Below are 22,998 nucleotides of genomic sequence, written 5' to 3'. Positions count from 1 at the left end.
GTGATGCGCGATTAGAGAATAGGGTGGAAATTAAGGCTTTTTATCCTCATTCTCAACAAATAAGTGCAACTGAGAAACATTGGAGGTGGTCCAACTAAATATTATATATATTTCCTGTTCATTTTTTTGGGAGATGTCTATTATTGTTTTATTTCCTGATTTTTGTCATTTTTTCTGTGTTAAACATTTAATTTCATATTTTCATATTTTTTTTATTATTATTTTCAGATTTAGCATAAATTAAGCTAAGGTGGTCAAACTAAATATTATATATATTTTCTGTTAATTTTTTGGGAAATGTCTATTATTGTATTATTCCCTGATTTTTGTAATTTTTCTGTGTTAAACATTTAATTTCATATTTTCATTTTTCATTATTTTCAGATTTAGCATAAATTAAGCTGAGGTGGTCAAACTAAATATTATATATATATTCTGTTTATTTTTGGGACTTTTCTACAACATTTGTTTTTGAAAATTTTCTGCGTTAAGCATTTAATTATTTTTTTATAAATGCATAAAAGCATTATTTTTTTGGTTATTAATTTCAGATTTAGCACACATTAGGCCAGTTAGTCTGGGATCAAATGTACTTATTGATAAACTTATTTGTCCCTTAAATTGCAGTACTTTTTTTAATGATCCTTCAGTGATTTCTGGAGGATCATGTGACACTGAAGACTGGAGTAATGATGCTGAAAATACAGCTTTGATCACAGGAATAAATTACACTTAAAAATTTTTTTTTTTTTTTTTTACAAATTTTTAAAAAACTCTTACATACCCACAAACGTTTGAATGGTGCTGTATCACAATTTTTTTTGTATTTTTTTTTTTTTAAAACAGTTGAAAAAGGGGTCATGCATACATAGAAATATATATTCACATAGAAAAAGCTATTATGAATTATAATAATATTTCACAATTTTTACGGTAATTTTGATCAAATAAATCCCGTCTTGGTGAGCAGAAGAGCCTTTTAAAAAACAATCCAAAAAGTTTGTTTCCTAACTTTTGACCGATATTGTAAATATTATGTTGTTGGACATTCAAATTTAAGTAAAAATCTTTTCTTTTTTTCAAATGTTCATGCTTTATAATAGATAATTTTTATCTTGCATACAGTATCTAACTGTTACGACAAAAAAAAAAAATAGATTTTTGCCTCGAATGCTTTAAAAAATACCAAATTCATAGAAAGCACTGAATATTAAAGCATGCAATCTGCCCATCTGTAGATTTAATATTTTTAATCACGCGGCGAATGCCAGAGTGTGTTCTTCCCGAACTCAGACGTGCTTCTGTTGTGTGTTTGCTGCTCCTCCAAAGCATTGTATTATTCATCAAGTTCTCCGTTCTCTGACACAGGGGCCTGATGGGTCCTCACGTCTGATCATTATGCATAACTCGCTCTAGCCTAAAGCTGTTGAAATAATTTTTTCTGTGAAAGAAAGAAAAGAAAGCGCAGTGAGATGAGAATGGTCTCCATGCATCACAGATTCTGTTGTCGCAGTGCCACGTTTGGCCGTTGCTTGTAGAATATATAATGCTGAAGAGTTTGGATGTGTGTATCGTTATCCATCACACTTTATATGCAGAAAACACACCCAGTCAAAGTGAAAATGCATTAAATCAGTATTCATGTGTGCAAAGTGTGTTTGTTCTCCACTGTAAAAACAAAAGTGAATTTCAGACGTAAAAACTTGGTCAACAGTAAGTTCTGTTACTATGGGGAAATATACACTATAATTATCAATTATTATTGGTGCTCAATTATTAACAAATGCAATTTTTTTGAGGATTCATTAATAAAAAAGTTCAGCATTTATTTGAAATGAACCTTTTGTGACATTTTAAATATCTTTTATATATTTGTATATTTTTTTAAACAGTTTAAAACTAAATTTGCAGGTCGTTCTGTAAATATGTTTACTGTATTTATTATTCTGGCAGCCACAGCTGTTTTTACAGTTCAGCATTTATTTGAAATAAACCTTTTGTAACATTATAAATGTCTTTAAATGTGGTACTGTATCACCAATTTTAAATAATGTTTTTAAACAGTTTAAAACTAAATGTACAGGTTGTTCTATAAAAGTTAAAATTTTGACTGAATTATTCTGGGAGCCACAGGTGTTTTTACAGTGCTTTCTTTATAATAAATCATAAAAAGATATTAATTTGCAACAAATGTAATATATATTTTTGATTGCAAAAATGATATTGTATCATATTGAGTGGTACTGTATCACAATTTATTTTTTATATAATTCTTTTAAAACAATTTAAAATTAAATTTACAGGTTCTTCTGTAAATATGTTTACATTTTTACTGTATTATGTATGCAGGGCCATTTTTAAGTGTCCGAATACTCACTGTATGTGTAAATAAGTGAGTATAAATGATCAAAATCAAATATTTTGTAAAACACTCGTGAAGAGCCGGTTGTCCTTCAGGTCGCGTGTGGAAAATGGCTTTATGAACACAAGCGCTCCAGGGACGCTGTCGTACTGACGCTGTGCTTCATGTGAGTGTGTGTGTTTCTGCAGTGGTCACACTTACAGCCAGTGAACTCAGCTTTCCCGATCTGTGAATTATACATCAGCGCATGTCAGACTCTTTAACCTCCGCTTGGGCTTTAAACGGGTAATTACTCCGATTCTCATTCAGGTGAGCGACCTCTGCTGAAACTCACCGCTCCACTTCTGATCTTTAAATACCATGAAGCCTGCAGAGCTTTGCTGCAATTTATGACATTTCAAAATCGTGAGATATCAGATGTGGAAATAGATTTAACTTGTGGTCGGTCAGTCTTATAGACTCTCAGACGTGCTTCTCGTTAAAAACCAAAGTGTGCCAATTAACGTCTAGCTGTTCATCTTCATTATAGAGTCTGTTGCATCTAAATAATGAGAGCATGTTAAAAGATTGGGGTCGGTAAGATCAAAAATACAGTAAAAATTGTGAAATATTATTATGATTTAAAACAGCTGTTTTCTATGTGAATATACAGTAAAGTGTAATTTATTCCTGTGATCAAAGCTGAATTTTCAGCATCATTACTCCAGTCTTCAGTGTCACATGATTCTTCAGATGTTTAAATATTATAAAGTATTGTTGGTGCTCAATTTTTAATAATGGTTCAATTGTTAATATATAATTAAAATTTTAAAATAAAATAAAAAAGTACCTCAAACTTTTGAGTGGTAGGTTATCACGGTTTCCACAAAAATATTAATCCGTAAAAACTGTTTTCAACACTGATAATAATCATAAATGTTTCTTGAGCATCAGATCATCATATTAGAGTGATTTCTGGAGGATCATGTGACACTGAAGACTGGAGTAATGATGCTGAAAAATCAGCTTTGATCACAGGAATAAATTACACTTTACTGTATATTCACATAGAAAACTGATATTTTACATTAGAATAATATTTCACAATTTTTACTGTATTTTTGATCAAATAAGGCTGCATCCTTGGTGAGCAGAAGAGACTCTTTCAAAAATACACTGGGGTGTACCTACAGGAAAATCCACTTCTTATCTTGTGGAAAATGAGTCTCACAAAAAGTGCGAACGAAAGGGTCGGCGAGTTCTTCGAATCATACGCAGGTATTAATAACCCTGCCTGTTTAATAATTGACTCTTCCTCCCGTCCGTCTCAGAGCATGTATTTTTGAGCAGTTCACCTCAGAAGTTTGTTTTGAGGGTCAGGTCGGGTTACTCGCTGATAAATCATTCAGAAAACAAAGTTACAGATCAGATTGTCCTGGACAGCAGCGGAGACGGGGTCGGATATGTGCGTCGCAGAAGAAAATCATGATCTGGGAAGAAATGATCAGAAATAGAATTCTGCTTAGATAATGCTATTATAGTATAATTTACAGGCTATACTATTATAGTTATTCATATTTTAAATTTGCTCTCATTTTTATTTTCATATTTTCAGTTTCACTTTCGCACGATTTAGCAATTTTTTGTGTGATATGTCAAATTAATTTGTTTATATATAATTATTATTATTATTATTCAGAGGGGAAATGTACCTAACATTTTTACGTTTAAGTTTTAATTTGGGATATTACGTTTTTCAATTAGAAAAATGTCTTTATTTATAGTTAACAGAAATGTTTTAATACTTTCTAATTTTCATTAAAGATAATAACCCTGGTAGAGATGACATTTATAAATAGCTATTTGAGAGTGTAAACTCATATTTAAATTTGTTTTCTGTAATGTTCGCAGAGTTTCCATCATCATTTTTCCTCATTAAAGAACATATTTCACAAGTTTCTTTACATGGTGACATGGTCTGTAAATGACTGTTGTATGTTCACAGCGAAGTTCTGCGGTGACCCGGGCGTCCCGGCCGGCGCCACACGAGAGGGCCAGAGCTTCATCTTCAGAGCCGAGGTGTTCTTCAGCTGTAGCACCCCCTATCTACTGGTGGGCTCATCGACACGGACCTGCCAGTCAGACGCCACCTGGAGCGGCTCGCAACCGCGCTGCATAGGTGCGTTACCAAACACTCATATATGTGACCCACACTGCATAGGTGCGTTACCAAACACTCATATATGTGACCCGCGCTGCATAGGTGCGTTACCAAACACTCATATATGTGACCCGCGCTGCATAGGTGCGTTACCAAACACTCATATATGTGACCCGCGCTGCATAGGTGCGTTACCAAACACTCATATATGTGACCCACACTGCATAGGTGCGTTACCAAACACTCATTTATGTGACCCGCGCTGCATAGGTGCGTTACCAAACACTCATATATGTGACCCGCGCTGCATAGGTGCGTTACCAAACACTCATATATGTGACCCACACTGCATAGGTGCGTTACCAAACACTCATATATGTGACCCACGCTGCATAGGTGCGTTACCAAACACTCATATATGTGACCCGCGCTGCATAGGTGCGTTACCAAACACTCATATATGTGACCCACACTGCATAGGTGCGTTACCAAACACTCATATATGTGACCCGCGCTGCATAGGTGCGTTACCAAACACTCATATATGTGACCCGCGCTGCATAGGTGCGTTACCAAACACTCATATATGTGACCCGCGCTGCATAGGTGCGTTACCAAACACTCATATATGTGACCCACACTGCATAGGTGCGTTACCAAACACTCATATATGTGACCCGCGCTGCATAGGTGCGTTACCAAACACTCATATATGTGACCCACACTGCATAGGTGCGTTACCAAACACTCATATATGTGACCCACACTGCATAGGTGCGTTACCAAACACTCATATATGTGACCCACGCTGCATAGGTGCGTTACCAAACACTCATATATGTGACCCGCGCTGCATAGGTGCGTTACCAAACACTCATATATGTGACCCGCGCTGCATAGGTGCGTTACCAAACACTCATATATGTGACCCGCGCTGCATAGGTGCGTTACCAAACACTCATATATGTGACCCACACTGCATAGGTGCGTTACCAAACACTCATATATGTGACCCGCGCTGCATAGGTGCGTTACCAAACACTCATATATGTGACCCGCGCTGCATAGGTGCGTTACCAAACACTCATATATGTGACCCGCGCTGCATAGGTGCGTTACCAAACACTCATATATGTGACCCACGCTGCATAGGTGCGTTACCAAACACTCATATATGTGACCCACACTGCATAGGTGCGTTACCAAACACTCATATATGTGACCCGCGCTGCATAGGTGCGTTACCAAACACTCATATATGTGACCCACACCGCATAGGTGCGTTACCAAACACTCATATATGTGACCCACACTGCATAGGTGCGTTACCAAACACTCATATATGTGACCCACACTGCATAGGTGCGTTACCAAACACTCATATATGTGACCCACGCTGCATAGGTGCGTTACCAAACACTCATATATGTGACCCACACTGCATAGGTGCGTTACCAAACACTCATATATGTGACCCACGCTGCATAGGTGCGTTACCAAACACTCATATATGTGACCCGCACTGCATAGGTGCGTTACCAAACACTCATTTATGTGACCCACGCTGCATAGGTGCGTTACCAAACACTCATATATGTGACCCACACTGCATAGGTGCGTTACCAAACACTCATATATGTGACCCACGCTGCATAGGTGCGTTACCAAACACTCATATATGTGACCCGCGCTGCATAGGTGCGTTACCAAACACTCATATATGTGACCCACACTGCATAGGTGCGTTACCAAACACTCATATATGTGACCCACACCGCAGAGGTGCGTTACCAAACACTCATATATGTGACCCGCACTGCATAGGTGCGTTACCAAACACTCATATATGTGACCCGCACTGCATAGATGCGTTACCAAACACTCATATATGTGACCCACACCGCAGAGGTGCGTTACCAAACACTCATATATGTGACCCGCACTGCATAGGTGCGTTACCAAACACTCATATATGTGACCCGCGCTGCATAGGTGCGTTACCAAACACTCATATATGTGACCCGCGCTGCATAGGTGCGTTACCAAACACTCATATATGTGACCCACGCTGCATAGGTGCGTTACCAAACACTCATATATGTGACCCACGCTGCATAGGTGCGTTACCAAACACTCATATATGTGACCCGCGCTGCATAGGTGCGTTACCAAACACTCATATATGTGACCCACGCTGCATAGGTGCGTTACCAAACACTCATATATGTGACCCCCGCTGCATAGGTGCGTTACCAAACACTCATATATGTGACCCGCGCTGCATAGGTGCGTTACCAAACACTCATATATGTGACCCACGCTGCATAGGTGCGTTACCAAACACTCATATATGTGACCCGCGCTGCATAGGTGCGTTACCAAACACTCATATATGTGACCCGCGCTGCATAGGTGCGTTACCAAACACTCATATATGTGACCCGCGCTGCATAGGTGCGTTACCAAACACTCATATATGTGACCCGCGCTGCATAGGTGCGTTACCAAACACTCATATATGTGACCCCCGCTGCATAGGTGCGTTACCAAACACTCATATATGTGACCCACGCTGCATAGGTGCGTTACCAAACACTCATATATGTGACCCGCGCTGCATAGGTGCGTTACCAAACACTCATATATGTGACCCGCGCTGCATAGGTGCGTTACCAAACACTCATATATGTGACCCGCGCTGCATAGGTGCGTTACCAAACACTCATATATGTGACCCGCGCTGCATAGGTGCGTTACCAAACACTCATATATGTGACCCGCGCTGCATAGGTGCGTTACCAAACACTCATATATGTGACCCGCGCTGCATAGGTGCGTTACCAAACACTCATATATGTGACCCGCGCTGCATAGGTGCGTTACCAAACACTCATATATGTGACCCGCGCTGCATAGGTGCGTTACCAAACACTCATATATGTGACCCGCGCTGCATAGGTGCGTTACCAAACACTCATATATGTGACCCGCGCTGCATAGGTGCGTTACCAAACACTCATATATGTGACCCGCGCTGCATAGGTGCGTTACCAAACACTCATATATGTGACCCACGCTGCATAGGTGCGTTACCAAGCACTCATATATGTGACCCACACTGCATAGGTGCGTTACCAAACACTCATATATGTGACCCGCGCTGCATAGGTGCGTTACCAAACACTCATATATGTGACCCGCACTGCATAGGTGCGTTACCAAACACTCATATATGTGACCCACACTGCATAGGTGCGTTACCAAACACTCATATATGTGACCCACGCTGCATAGGTGCGTTACCAAGCACTCATATATGTGACCCACACTGCATAGGTGCGTTACCAAACACTCATATATGTGACCCGCGCTGCATAGGTGCGTTACCAAACACTCATATATGTGACCCGCGCTGCATAGGTGCGTTACCAAACACTCATATATGTGACCCACGCTGCATAGGTGCGTTACCAAACACTCATATATGTGACCCGCGCTGCATAGGTGCGTTACCAAACACTCATATATGTGACCCGCGCTGCATAGGTGCGTTACCAAACACTCATATATGTGACCCACGCTGCATAGGTGCGTTACCAAACACTCATATATGTGACCCACGCTGCATAGGTGCGTTACCAAACACTCATATATGTGACCCGCACTGCATAGGTGCGTTACCAAACACTCATATATGTGACCCACACTGCATAGATGCGTTACCAAACACTCATATATGTGACCCGCACTGCATAGGTGCGTTACCAAACACTCATATATGTGACCCACACTGCATAGGTGCGTTACCAAACACTCATATATGTGACCCGCGCTGCATAAGTGCGTTACCAAACACTCATATATGTGACCCGCACTGCATAGGTGCGTTACCAAACACTCATATATGTGACCCGCGCTGCATAGGTGCGTTACCAAACACTCATATATGTGACCCGCACTGCATAGGTGCGTTACCAAACACTCATATATGTGACCCACACTGCATAGGTGCGTTACCAAACACTCATATATGTGACCCACACTGCATAGGTGCGTTACCAAACACTCATATATGTGACCCACACTGCATAGGTGCGTTACCAAACACTCATATATGTGACCCCCGCTGCATAGGTGCGTTACCAAACACTCATATATGTGACCCACACTGCATAGGTGCGTTACCAAACACTCATATATGTGACCCGCGCTGCATAGGTGCGTTACCAAACACTCATATATGTGACCCACGCTGCATAGGTGCGTTACCAAACACTCATATATGTGACCCGCACTGCATAGGTGCGTTACCAAACACTCATATATGTGACCCACACTGCATAGGTGCGTTACCAAACACTCATATATGTGACCCCCGCTGCATAGGTGCGTTACCAAACACTCATATATGTGACCCGCGCTGCATAGGTGCGTTACCAAACACTCATATATGTGACCCACACTGCATAGGTGCGTTACCAAACACTCATATATGTGACCCACACTGCATAGGTGCGTTACCAAACACTCATATATGTGACCCACACCGCATAGGTGCGTTACCAAACACTCATATATGTGACCCGCGCTGCATAGGTGCGTTACCAAACACTCATATATGTGACCCGCGCTGCATAGGTGCGTTACCAAACACTCATATATGTGACCCGCGCTGCATAGGTGCGTTACCAAACACTCATATATGTGACCCGCGCTGCATAGGTGCGTTACCAAACACTCATATATGTGACCCGCGCTGCATAGGTGCGTTACCAAACACTCATATATGTGACCCACGCTGCATAGGTGCGTTACCAAACACTCATATATGTGACCCGCGCTGCATAGGTGCGTTACCAAACACTCATATATGTGACCCGCGCTGCATAGGTGCGTTACCAAACACTCATATATGTGACCCACGCTGCATAGGTGCGTTACCAAACACTCATATATGTGACCCACACCGCATAGGTGCGTTACCAAACACTCATATATGTGACCCACACTGCATAGGTGCGTTACCAAACACTCATATATGTGACCCACACCGCATAGGTGCGTTACCAAACACTCATATATGTGACCCACACTGCATAGGTGTGTTACCAAACACTCATATATGTGACCCACGCTGCATAGGTGCGTTACCAAACACTCATATATGTGACCCACACTGCATAGGTGCGTTACCAAACACTCATATATGTGACCCGCGCTGCATAGGTGCGTTACCAAACACTCATATATGTGACCCACGCTGCATAGGTGCGTTACCAAACACTCATATATGTGACCCACGCTGCATAGGTGCGTTACCAAACACTCATATATGTGACCCGCGCTGCATAGGTGCGTTACCAAACACTCATATATGTGACCCACGCTGCATAGGTGCGTTACCAAACACTCATATATGTGACCCACGCTGCATAGGTGCGTTACCAAACACTCATATATTTTACCCACGCTGCATAGGTGCGTTACCAAACACTCATATATGTGACCCGCGCTGCATAGGTGCGTTACCAAACACTCATATATGTGACCCCCGCTGCATAGGTGCGTTACCAAACACTCATATATGTGACCCACACTGCATAGGTGCGTTACCAAACACTCATTTATGTGACCCACGCTGCATAGGTGCGTTACCAAACACTCATATATGTGACCCACACTGCATAGGTGCGTTACCAAACACTCATATATGTGACCCACGCTGCATAGGTGCGTTACCAAACACTCATATATGTGACCCGCGCTGCATAGGTGCGTTACCAAACACTCATATATGTGACCCACGCTGCATAGGTGCGTTACCAAACACTCATATATGTGACCCACACCGCAGAGGTGCGTTACCAAACACTCATATATGTGACCCGCACTGCATAGGTGCGTTACCAAACACTCATATATGTGACCCGCGCTGCATAGGTGTGTTACCAAACACTCATTTATGTGACCCACGCTGCATAGGTGCGTTACCAAACACTCATATATGTGACCCACACTGCATAGGTGCGTTACCAAACACTCATATATGTGACCCCCGCTGCATAGGTGCGTTACCAAACACTCATATATGTGACCCGCACTGCATAGGTGCGTTACCAAACACTCATATATGTGACCCACGCTGCATAGGTGCGTTACCAAACACTCATATATAATAATTAATAATTTGTTACATTTATATAGCGCTTTTCTGTGTACTCAAAGCGCTTTACATTGAAGGGGGAATCTCCTCAACCACCACCAATGTGCAGCATCCACTTGGATGATGCGACGGCAGCCAAATTGCGCCAGAACGCCCACCACACACCAGCTTATTGGTGGAGAGGAGACAGAGTTATGAAGCCAATCAGTATATGGGGATGATTAGGAGGCCATGATGGACAGAGGCCAATGGGCAAATTTGGCCAGGATGCCGGGGTTAAACCCCTACTCTTTTTTCGAAGAACATCCTGGGATTTTTAATGACCACAGAGAGTCAGGACCTCGGTTTTAACGTCTCATCCGAAGGACGGTGCTCTTTTTGACAGTATAGTGTCCCCATCACTATACTGGGGCGTTAGGACACAGACCACAGGGTGAGCACCCCCTGCTGGCCTCACTAACACCTCTTCCAGCAGCAACCTGGTTTTCTCAGGAGGTCTCCCATCCAGGTACTAACCAGGCTCAGCCCTGCTTAGCTTCAGTGGGCAACCAGTCTTGGGCTACAGGGTGATATGGCTGCTGGCTTATATGGCTCATATATGTGACCCACACTGCATAGGTGCGTTACCAAACACTCATATATGTGACCCACGCTGCATAGGTGCGTTACCAAGCACTCATATATGTGACCCACACTGCATAGGTGCGTTACCAAACACTCATATATGTGACCCGCACTGCATAGGTGCGTTACCAAACACTCATATATGTGACCCACACTGCATAGGTGCGTTACCAAACACTCATATATGTGACCCGCACTGCATAGGTGCGTTACCAAACACTCATATATGTGACCCGCGCTGCATAGGTGCGTTACCAAACACTCATATATGTGACCCGCGCTGCATAGGTGCGTTACCAAACACTCATATATGTGACCCACACTGCATAGGTGCGTTACCAAACACTCATATATGTGACCCGCGCTGCATAGGTGCGTTACCAAACACTCATATATGTGACCCACACTGCATAGGTGCGTTACCAAACACTCATATATGTGACCCACACCGCATAGGTGCGTTACCAAACACTCATATATGTGACCCACACTGCATAGGTGCGTTACCAAACACTCATATATGTGACCCACGCTGCATAGGTGCGTTACCAAACACTCATATATGTGACCCACACTGCATAGGTGCGTTACCAAACACTCATATATGTGACCCGCGCTGCATAGGTGCGTTACCAAACACTCATATATGTGACCCACACCGCATAGGTGCGTTACCAAACACTCATATATGTGACCCACACCGCATAGGTGCGTTACCAAACACTCATATATGTGACCCACACTGCATAGGTGCGTTACCAAACACTCATATATGTGACCCACACTGCATAGATGCGTTACCAAACACTCATATATGTGACCCACGCTGCATAGGTGCGTTACCAGACACTCATATATGTGACCCGCACTGCATAGGTGCGTTACCAAACACTCATATATGTGACCCACACCGCATAGGTGCGTTACCAAACACTCATATATGTGACCCACACTGCATAGGTGCGTTACCAAACACTCATATATGTGACCCACACTGCATAGATGCGTTACCAAACACTCATATATGTGACCCACGCTGCATAGGTGCGTTACCAAACACTCATATATGTGACCCGCGCTGCATAGGTGCGTTACCAAACACTCATATATGTGACCCACGCTGCATAGGTGCGTTACCAAACACTCATATATGTGACCCGCACTGCATAGGTGCGTTACCAAACACTCATATATGTGACCCACACTGCATAGGTGCGTTACCAAACACTCATATATGTGACCCACACCGCATAGGTGCGTTACCAAACACTCATATATGTGACCCACACTGCATAGGTGCGTTACCAAACACTCATATATGTGACCCGCGCTGCATAGGTGCGTTACCAAACACTCATATATGTGACCCGCGCTGCATAGGTGCGTTACCAAACACTCAAATATGTGACCCGCGCTGCATAGGTGCGTTACCAAACACTCATATATGTGACCCGCGCTGCATAGGTGCGTTACCAAACACTCATATATGTGACCCGCGCTGCATAGGTGCGTTACCAAACACTCATATATGTGACCCACGCTGCATAGGTGCGTTACCAAACACTCATATATGTGACCCGCGCTGCATAGGTGCGTTACCAAACACTCATATATGTGACCCGCGCTGCATAGGTGCGTTACCAAACACTCATATATGTGACCCACGCTGCATAGGTGCGTTACCAAACACTCATATATGTGACCCACGCTGCATAGGTGCGTTACCAAACACTCATATATGTGACCCGCGCTGCATAGGTGCGTTACCAAACACTCATATATGTGACCCACACTGCATAGGTGCGTTACCAAACACTCATATATGTGACCCGCGCTGCATAGGTGCGTTACCAAACACTCATATATGTGACCCACGCTGCATAGGTGCGTTACCAAACACTCATATATGTGACCCACGCTGCATAGGTGCGTTACCAAACACTCATATATGTGACCCGCGCTGCATAGGTGCGTTACCAAACACTCATATATGTGACCCACGCTGCATAGGTGCGTTACCAAACACTCATATATGTGACCCACGCTGCATAGGTGCGTTACCAAACACTCATATATTTTACCCACGCTGCATAGGTGCGTAACCAAACACTCATATATGTGACCCGCGCTGCATAGGTGCGTTACCAAACACTCATATATGTGACCCACGCTGCATAGGTGCGTTACCAAACACTCATATATGTGACCCCCGCTGCATAGGTGCGTTACCAAACACTCATATATGTGACCCGCGCTGCATTGGTGCGTTACCAAACACTCATATATGTGACCCACGCTGCATAGGTGCGTTACCAAACACTCATATATGTGACCCACGCTGCATAGGTGCGTTACCAAGCACTCATATATGTGACCCACACTGCATAGGTGCGTTACCAAACACTCATATATGTGACCCGCGCTGCATAGGTGCGTTACCAAACACTCATATATGTGACCCGCGCTGCATAGGTGCGTTACCAAACACTCATATATGTGACCCGCGCTGCATAGGTGCGTTACCAAACACTCATATATGTGACCCACGCTGCATAGGTGCGTTACCAAACACTCATATATGTGACCCACGCTGCATAGGTGCGTTACCAAACACTCATATATGTGACCCGCACTGCATAGGTGCGTTACCAAACACTCATATATGTGACCCACACTGCATAGATGCGTTACCAAACACTCATATATGTGACCCGCACTGCATAGGTGCGTTACCAAACACTCATATATGTGACCCACACTGCATAGGTGCGTTACCAAACACTCATATATGTGACCCGCGCTGCATAGGTGCGTTACCAAACACTCATATATGTGACCCGCACTGCATAGGTGCGTTACCAAACACTCATATATGTGACCCGCGCTGCATAGGTGCGTTACCAAACACTCATATATGTGACCCGCGCTGCATAGGTGCGTTACCAAACACTCATATATGTGACCCACACTGCATAGGTGCGTTACCAAACACTCATATATGTGACCCACACTGCATAGATGCGTTACCAAACACTCATATATGTGACCCACGCTGCATAGGTGCGTTACCAAACACTCATATATGTGACCCGCACTGCATAGGTGCGTTACCAAACACTCATATATGTGACCCACACTGCATAGGTGCGTTACCAAACACTCATATATGTGACCCACACCGCATAGGTGCGTTACCAAACACTCATATATGTGACCCACACTGCATAGGTGCGTTACCAAACACTCATATATGTGACCCGCGCTGCATAGGTACGTTACCAAACACTCATATATGTGACCCGCGCTGCATAGGTGCGTTACCAAACACTCATATATGTGACCCGCGCTGCATAGGTGCGTTACCAAACACTCATATATGTGACCCGCGCTGCATAGGTGCGTTACCAAACACTCATATATGTGACCCGCGCTGCATAGGTGCGTTACCAAACACTCATATATGTGACCCACGCTGCATAGGTGCGTTACCAAACACTCATATATGTGACCCGCGCTGCATAGGTGCGTTACCAAACACTCATATATGTGACCCGCGCTGCATAGGTGCGTTACCAAACACTCATATATGTGACCCACGCTGCATAGGTGCGTTACCAAACACTCATATATGTGACCCACACCGCATAGGTGCGTTACCAAACACTCATATATGTGACCCACACTGCATAGGTGCGTTACCAAACACTCAAATATGTGACCCACACCGCATAGGTGCGTTACCAAACACTCATATATGTGACCCACACTGCATAGGTGTGTTACCAAACACTCATATATGTGACCCACGCTGCATAGGTGCGTTACCAAACACTCATATATGTGACCCACTCTGCATAGGTGCGTTACCAAACACTCATATATGTGACCCGCGCTGCATAGGTGCGTTACCAAACACTCATATATGTGACCCACGCTGCATAGGTGCGTTACCAAACACTCATATATGTGACCCACGCTGCATAGGTGCGTTACCAAACACTCATATATGTGACCCGCGCTGCATAGGTGCGTTACCAAACACTCATATATGTGACCCACGCTGCATAGGTGCGTTACCAAACACTCATATATGTGACCCACGCTGCATAGGTGCGTTACCAAACACTCATATATTTTACCCACGCTGCATAGGTGCGTTACCAAACACTCATATATGTGACCCGCGCTGCATAGGTGCGTTACCAAACACTCATATATGTGACCCCCGCTGCATAGGTGCGTTACCAAACACTCATATATGTGACCCACACTGCATAGGTGCGTTACCAAACACTCATATATGTGACCCACGCTGCATAGGTGCGTTACCAAACACTCATATATGTGACCCGCGCTGCATAGGTGCATTACCAAACACTCATATATGTGACCCGCGCTGCATAGGTGCGTTACCAAACACTCATATATGTGACCCACGCTGCATAGGTGCGTTACCAAACACTCATATATGTGACCCCCGCTGCATAGGTGCGTTACCAAACACTCATATATGTGACCCGCGCTGCATAGGTGCGTTACCAAACACTCATATATGTGACCCACGCTGCATAGGTGCGTTACCAAACACTCATATATGTGACCCACGCTGCATAGGTGCGTTACCAAACACTCATATATGTGACCCGCGCTGCATAGGTGCGTTACCAAACACTCATATATGTGACCCACGCTGCATAGGTGCGTTACCAAACACTCATATATGTGACCCGCGCTGCATAGGTGCGTTACCAAGCACTCATATATGTGACCCACGCTGCATAGGTGCGTTACCAAACACTCATATATGTGACCCACGCTGCATAGGTGCGTTACCAAACACTCATATATTTTACCCACGCTGCATAGGTGCGTTACCAAACACTCATATATGTGACCCGCGCTGCATAGGTGCATTACCAAACACTCATATATGTGACCCCCGCTGCATAGGTGCGTTACCAAACACTCATATATGTGACCCACACTGCATAGGTGCGTTACCAAACACTCATATATGTGACCCACGCTGCATAGGTGCGTTACCAAACACTCATATATGTGACCCGCGCTGCATAGGTGCATTACCAAACACTCATATATGTGACCCGCGCTGCATAGGTGCGTTACCAAACACTCATATATGTGACCCACGCTGCATAGGTGCGTTACCAAACACTCATATATGTGACCCCCGCTGCATAGGTGCGTTACCAAACACTCATATATGTGACCCGCGCTGCATAGGTGCGTTACCAAACACTCATATATGTGACCCACGCTGCATAGGTGCGTTACCAAACACTCATATATGTGACCCACGCTGCATAGGTGCGTTACCAAACACTCATATATGTGACCCGCGCTGCATAGGTGCGTTACCAAACACTCATATATGTGACCCGCGCTGCATAGGTGCGTTACCAAACACTCATATATGTGACCCGCGCTGCATAGGTGCGTTACCAAGCACTCATATATGTGACCCACACTGCATAGGTGCGTTACCAAACACTCATATATGTGACCCGCGCTGCATAGGTGCGTTACCAAACACTCATATATGTGACCCACGCTGCATAGGTGCGTTACCAAACACTCATATATGTGACCCACACCGCATAGGTGCGTTACCAAACACTCATATATGTGACCCGCGCTGCATAGGTGCGTTACCAAACACTCATATATGTGACCCGCGCTGCATAGGTGCGTTACCAAACACTCATATATGTGACCCGCGCTGCATAGGTGCGTTACCAAGCACTCATATATGTGACCCACACTGCATAGGTGCGTTACCAAACACTCATATATGTGACCCGCGCTGCATAGGTGCGTTACCAAACACTCATATATGTGACCCACGCTGCATAGGTGCGTTACCAAACACTCATATATGTGACCCACACCGCATAGGTGCGTTACCAAACACTCATATATGTGACCCGCACTGCATAGGTGCGTTACCAAACACTCATATATGTGACCCGCGCTGCATAGGTGCGTTACCAAACACTCATATATGTGACCCGCACTGCATAGGTGCGTTACCAAACACTCATATATGTGACCCGCGCTGCATAGGTGCGTTACCAAGCACTCATATATGTGACCCACACTGCATAGGTGCGTTACCAAACACTCATATATGTGACCCACGCTGCATTGGTGCGTTACCAAACACACATTTATGTGACCCACACTGCATAGGTGCGTTACCAAACACTCATATATGTGACCCACACTGCATAGGTGCGTTACCAAACACTCATATATGTGACCCGCGCTGCATAGGTGCGTTACCAAGCACTCATATATGTGACCCGCGCTGCATAGGTGCGTTACCAAACACTCATATATGTGACCCACACTGCATAGGTGCGTTACCAAACACTCATATATGTGACCCACGCTGCATAGGTGCGTTACCAAACACTCATATATGTGACCCACGCTGCATAGGTGCGTTACCAAGCACTCATATATGTGACCCACACTGCATAGGTGCGTTACCAAACACTCATATATGTGACCCACGCTGCATAGGTGCGTTACCAAACACTCATATATGTGACCCACACTGCATAGGTGCGTTACCAAACACTCATATATGTGACCCACGCTGCATAGGTGCGTTACCAAACACTCATATATGTGACCCACGCTGCATAGGTGCGTTACCAAACACTCATATATGTGACCCGCGCTGCATAGGTGCGTTACCAAACACTCATATATGTGACCCACACTGCATAGGTGCGTTACCAAACACTCATATATGTGACCCACGCTGCATAGGTGCGTTACCAAGCACTCATATATGTGACCCACACTGCATAGGTGCGTTACCAAACACTCATATATGTGACCCGCGCTGCATAGGTGCGTTACCAAACACTCATATATGTGACCCGCACTGCATAGGTGCGTTACCAAACACTCATTTATGTGACCCACACTGCATAGGTGCGTTACCAAACACTCATATATGTGACCCCCGCTGCATAGGTGCGTTACCAAACACTCATTTATGTGACCCACACTGCATAGGTGCGTTACCAAACACTCATATATGTGACCCGCGCTGCATAGGTGCGTTACCAAAAACTCATATATGTGACCCGCGCTGCATAGGTGCGTTACCAAACACTCATATATGTGACCCGCGCTGCATAGGTGCGTTACCAAACACTCATATATGTGACCCACACTGCATAGGTGCGTTACCAAACACTCATATATGTGACCCACGCTGCATAGGTGCGTTACCAAACACTCATATATGTGACCCACACTGCATAGGTGCGTTACCAAACACTCATATATGTGACCCGCGCTGCATAGGTGCGTTACCAAAAACTCATATATGTGACCCGCGCTGCATAGGTGCGTTACCAAACACTCATATATGTGACCCCCGCTGCATAGGTGCGTTACCAAACACTCATATATGTGACCCGCGCTGCATAGGTGCGTTACCAAACACTCATATATGTGACCCACACTGCATAGGTGCGTTACCAAACACTCATTTATGTGACCCACACTGCATAGGTACGTTACCAAACACTCATATATGTGACCCACACTGCATAGGTGCGTTAGCTTTACTGATCAAACACTCATAAATAGCAACAAAAAAAACTGTTTAAAACCTTGAAATTTCATAGTTTAGTAGTTTGCATCACTGTATATTACTGTCGGTCGTTGAACATATCTTGCGTAAAACAGCTGCCAAATAATACATATTTAGCTACTTAAGTCTTATTTTTCACTGTTAAAACTAAATCATCACGTTTAAACTTGCATGTAAACAGTGAAGTCCCGCCTCCTTTGATTTGATTGGCCATCTCAGTCATTCTGACATTGATTTGCCTTAAAGACACTTTCATGCATTCTTACTGATGCTCGATTACGGCAAAAATCATAATCATTTTTGAAATCACGATTATTTAACACGATTATTGGTATATGATCAAAGTCTTATTTCACGATATGATTAATTTTAAATATCAGTGAAATTTCACAATTATCGATGCTTCAGTAAAAAATACTACTAGGTTAACTAATGTAAGAAAAGCAGGTTTATTAGGCTGCTGTCACTTTAAGAGTGAATGCACAGGTCCAATATACTGTTACACGGTCGCATTAAATTGTTTTCATAATTATTAGAAGCTGAAATCGAAAATCAATTATGATTAATCGCACAGCCCTAAATTAAAGTATCAATTTCTTTAAAAAAATAAATCGAAAAATCTTTTGAACAGTACTGTATAAATTTAAGTTAAATACATTAATTTCTAAAACGGTACATTTCTGGCTGCAAGTTTTGTTTTTAATATCCATTCCAGCTTTGGTGGTTCACTACCATTACATCAGCTTTTCCTGACCCGATTATGAATATAACACTGCAGGAGATGATAATGATGATGTGATCCTGATTTCTCTGCAGAACCGCATCGGACGACGTGTGAAAATCCCGGTTCTCCGGAGTTCGGCTCCATGAACAGCAGTCTGGGCTTTAAGGTAAGAACCAGTTAATGCTCTCGGACTCTCGTATCAAAGCCGTTATGATGAGAATAAGTATAAGGCAGTTCAAAAGTCCCGTTTCTGTCAGTTTTAACCTGCTTTTATCTTCAAGTGACGAAAACGGCCCTTTCAAATGGCACAATGTGACTTCAGATGTGCCTATTAAGAACTGGAAATCATATTTTCCTTCATTGCCGAGACAAAAGGATATCCACTGGCCTAGTGACAGTCTGGTCACATCAGAGAGTGTGTGTCGGCGCGGATCTTTATAAGCACAGTTGATTTACTGTCAGCTTGATTCTGTGAAATGCTGTTTGAAGAGCCCGTGGCAGTTTCAGGATTGTGTGTGTGTGTGTGTGTGTGTGTCTCTTATTGTCCAGGGAGCGTTTACTCTTCAAACGCTCACTATATCCACCCACTCTAGTGGCTCTTTACAGTCCGCCGCTTCTTCCTCACGGGCACCAGAGACACGAAGCATCAGTTCGGCTCTTCCGTTTGACATCCGTTGTCAACTTTAGCCCATGATTTCAGACGGGTTAGTTCAACCGAAGGGCTGAGAGTGACTGACATTTATGATAGTCAATTCAAGTCTGAAACACTCATTATTGGCGCATTTGTTTTATTTTGTAGTTTCTAGAGTTAGCTTTTTTTATTCCAACCACAAAACATTATCAGTATTGGCACATGTGTTCCTAAAACTGGTTTATTTTTTATTTATATATATATATACAGTGTATATATTTATTTTATTTTATTTTTCACCACAAAACTGTTTTTAATTTAAAAAAAAAAAAAAATTTTAGTTTAGTTTAGTTTGTTTTATTATTTTATTGGAGGTTTTGTCATTTTTATTTTCATTTGACTTGATTATTTTATCATTTTATTTTATTATTACAAAACATTCTCAGTACTGGCACAACTGTTTTTAAAATGCTATTTTGTGTTTTATTTTTAGTTTGTTTTTTTTTACTTTATTTGACTTTTTGTTATTTATTTTATTTGACTTTTTATTATTTTATTTCCTTCCTTTATTATGCTTTATTTTTACAACCACAAAACATTCTCAGTACTGGCATAAATCTTTTTTTTATTTTTTATTAATTAATTAAATTTTATTTCATATATTTTATTTTATTTATTTTTTATTTATTTTTTTATAACGACCACAGGCTATTTAATTAAGTCTAGACATTTTCTCATGGAAGCACAAAGAGGACTGTATAGATAGTATACTGAATTGTCAACAGATTTATATCAATCATATTTATATCTACATCGGGAGTAGTTGTAATGCATTGTCCAAGCGTTTGCAAATATGCATAGAGCAGGTTCTCGATCATAATGAAATTGAAATTGCTTCAATTGCATGGTTATTGTACAAAATATTAATTGTACAAGTTTGAATAAAAACAACAAGTATGCATTATGCATTGCCAACGCTATGGAATAGACTTTGTAGCCGGCGATGATGATAATCTCTAGAAGATGGACGTCCCCTGGAGCTTCTGTGGTCGACAGGTCTAATATGAAAAGTGTTTTCTGTTGGGTTTGTTTTGGATCACTCTCGCCTCGAGGAATGAGCTCTTTGAAGGGCAGAGTAACAGTGTGTCGCTCGAGCTGCTGTTCTCAGCGACTCCTTCTGAAGTGTGTGTGAGCTGTAATGAAATCTAATGTTCCACTGTTGTGAGGCTTTGATCTCAGCAGGACTTCTCTCCTCAGTAAGAGTGTGTGTGTGTGTGTGTGTGTGTGTGTGTGTGTGTGTGTGTGTGTGTGTGTGTGTGTGTGTGTGTGTGTGTGTGTGTGTGTGTGTGTGTGTGTGTGTGTGTGTGTGTGTGCAGAGGTGGAAAGTAACGAATTACATTTACTCGCGTTACGTAATTGAGTAGTTTTTTTGTGTACTTCTACTTTTTTAAGTAGTTTTTAAAATCTGTACTTTTACTTTTACTTAAGTATGTTTTCTTTGAAGTATTGTACTTCGCTACATTTGAAATCATTTCCGTTACTGAGTAAAAAATAATAAAAGAAAAAAAAAACACTCCGGAAACTACAGCATTGATTGAAGGGCGGGAGAACAAACGCGCAAAAAAGGTGACGCAGACACAGCTGAAGCTGAAACCGAAGCGCCAAGCGAATTATGGCCAGTATGAAAATACTTTGTAGAAAAAAAGCGTGGTTGTCCTCGAGGATAGATATCCAATTTGCAAAAAATGTGGACGCAAAGTGGCTGCAAAAGGAGGATACATAGGACACCATCCCTCCTGCAGATAAATGTATGTCCCGATTTACGTGATGCAGAGGGAACCCCGGAATCCAGTCATGAAAATAAAAATTTACATAACGCAGATGTCACGTAAAACACGCAAAATAATGGATGGATGAATACATGGAAAGTAGAACTGTGCAATAAATCCAATCGCGACATGGTCTGTGAATATTTAAGCTTAGCACAAAAATTCTGCATGTAAATATAACCCTATTTGTTCTGCTGAGCTGCGCCGCTTTGTCTACTACATACTCAAGTACGCGTGACATTCAGAGTCTCACAAACAATTTGAGGATATGAATACATGAACATTTCCAGAGCTGCTCTGAGAGAACGCCTAATGAGCATTTTCATAATTTTATTTGAGATAAACCATTGTCAAATACACTTTGAAACACTTGTTTACACTTTTGGTCTTCACTACAACCCGTCAAAATAAAAGTTTGGTTTTACTAGGAGAAATTAGGACAGAAATATATTACTATTATTATAGGCATACAATAGAACGTAGCCTACTTCTCTAAATAATAATAATAACAACAATAATAATACATTTTATTTAAACATTATTTAAAGGAATATGTTTTTGTCCATGGTTTAATTTAGTAAATCTGTTTTTGCAGCGCTTCCCCCAAAAATAAAAGGACACAATTTTAAATTTACATTTGATTACAACCGTTTTTGATAATATATTTGGATTAAATCATAAAAAGAAACATTAATTTTCTGAATAAAATACATTTCATAGGACAATATTTTTCTTAAACATTTTAATAAATTATTAATGTTAAAAATAAGTTGTTAATCTAATTCATTATCAATTATCAAATTTAATTGATTAGACATGTTTTATTGAAATTTTAATAAACAAAACAAACAAATGGTTTCAAGTTTGTTATAATAAAAGCATTTGTTCA

At 42.3% G+C, this 22,998-nt stretch overlaps 1 protein-coding gene and 1 pseudogene across 4 annotated transcripts in view; one reads left to right on the top strand and one right to left on the bottom strand.

Annotated features, from left to right (window-relative positions):
- csmd3a (CUB and Sushi multiple domains 3a) overlaps positions 1 to 22,998 on the top strand; it is a 423,029-nt gene that overhangs the window by 381,751 nt on the left and 18,280 nt on the right. For all 4 annotated transcript variants that reach the window (XM_056269911.1, XM_056269909.1, XM_056269910.1 and 1 more), the window contains 2 exons: positions 4,347 to 4,520; positions 19,742 to 19,815. In XM_056269911.1, coding sequence (XP_056125886.1) covers positions 4,347 to 4,520; positions 19,742 to 19,815 — 248 coding nt within the window. The remainder of the gene's footprint in view (positions 1 to 4,346; positions 4,521 to 19,741; positions 19,816 to 22,998) is intronic.
- Positions 11,132 to 11,248, bottom strand: LOC130103621 (5S ribosomal RNA; annotated as a pseudogene).

Source organism: Rhinichthys klamathensis, unplaced genomic scaffold (genome assembly GCF_029890125.1).
Source record: "Rhinichthys klamathensis goyatoka isolate OS25496 unplaced genomic scaffold, OSU_Roscu_1.1 h1tg000293l_1, whole genome shotgun sequence".
In the NCBI taxonomy this organism is placed as follows: Eukaryota; Metazoa; Chordata; class Actinopteri; order Cypriniformes; family Leuciscidae; genus Rhinichthys; species Rhinichthys klamathensis.
Note: the sequence above shows the minus strand (reverse complement) of the source record. Positions and strands in the feature narration are given on the sequence as shown.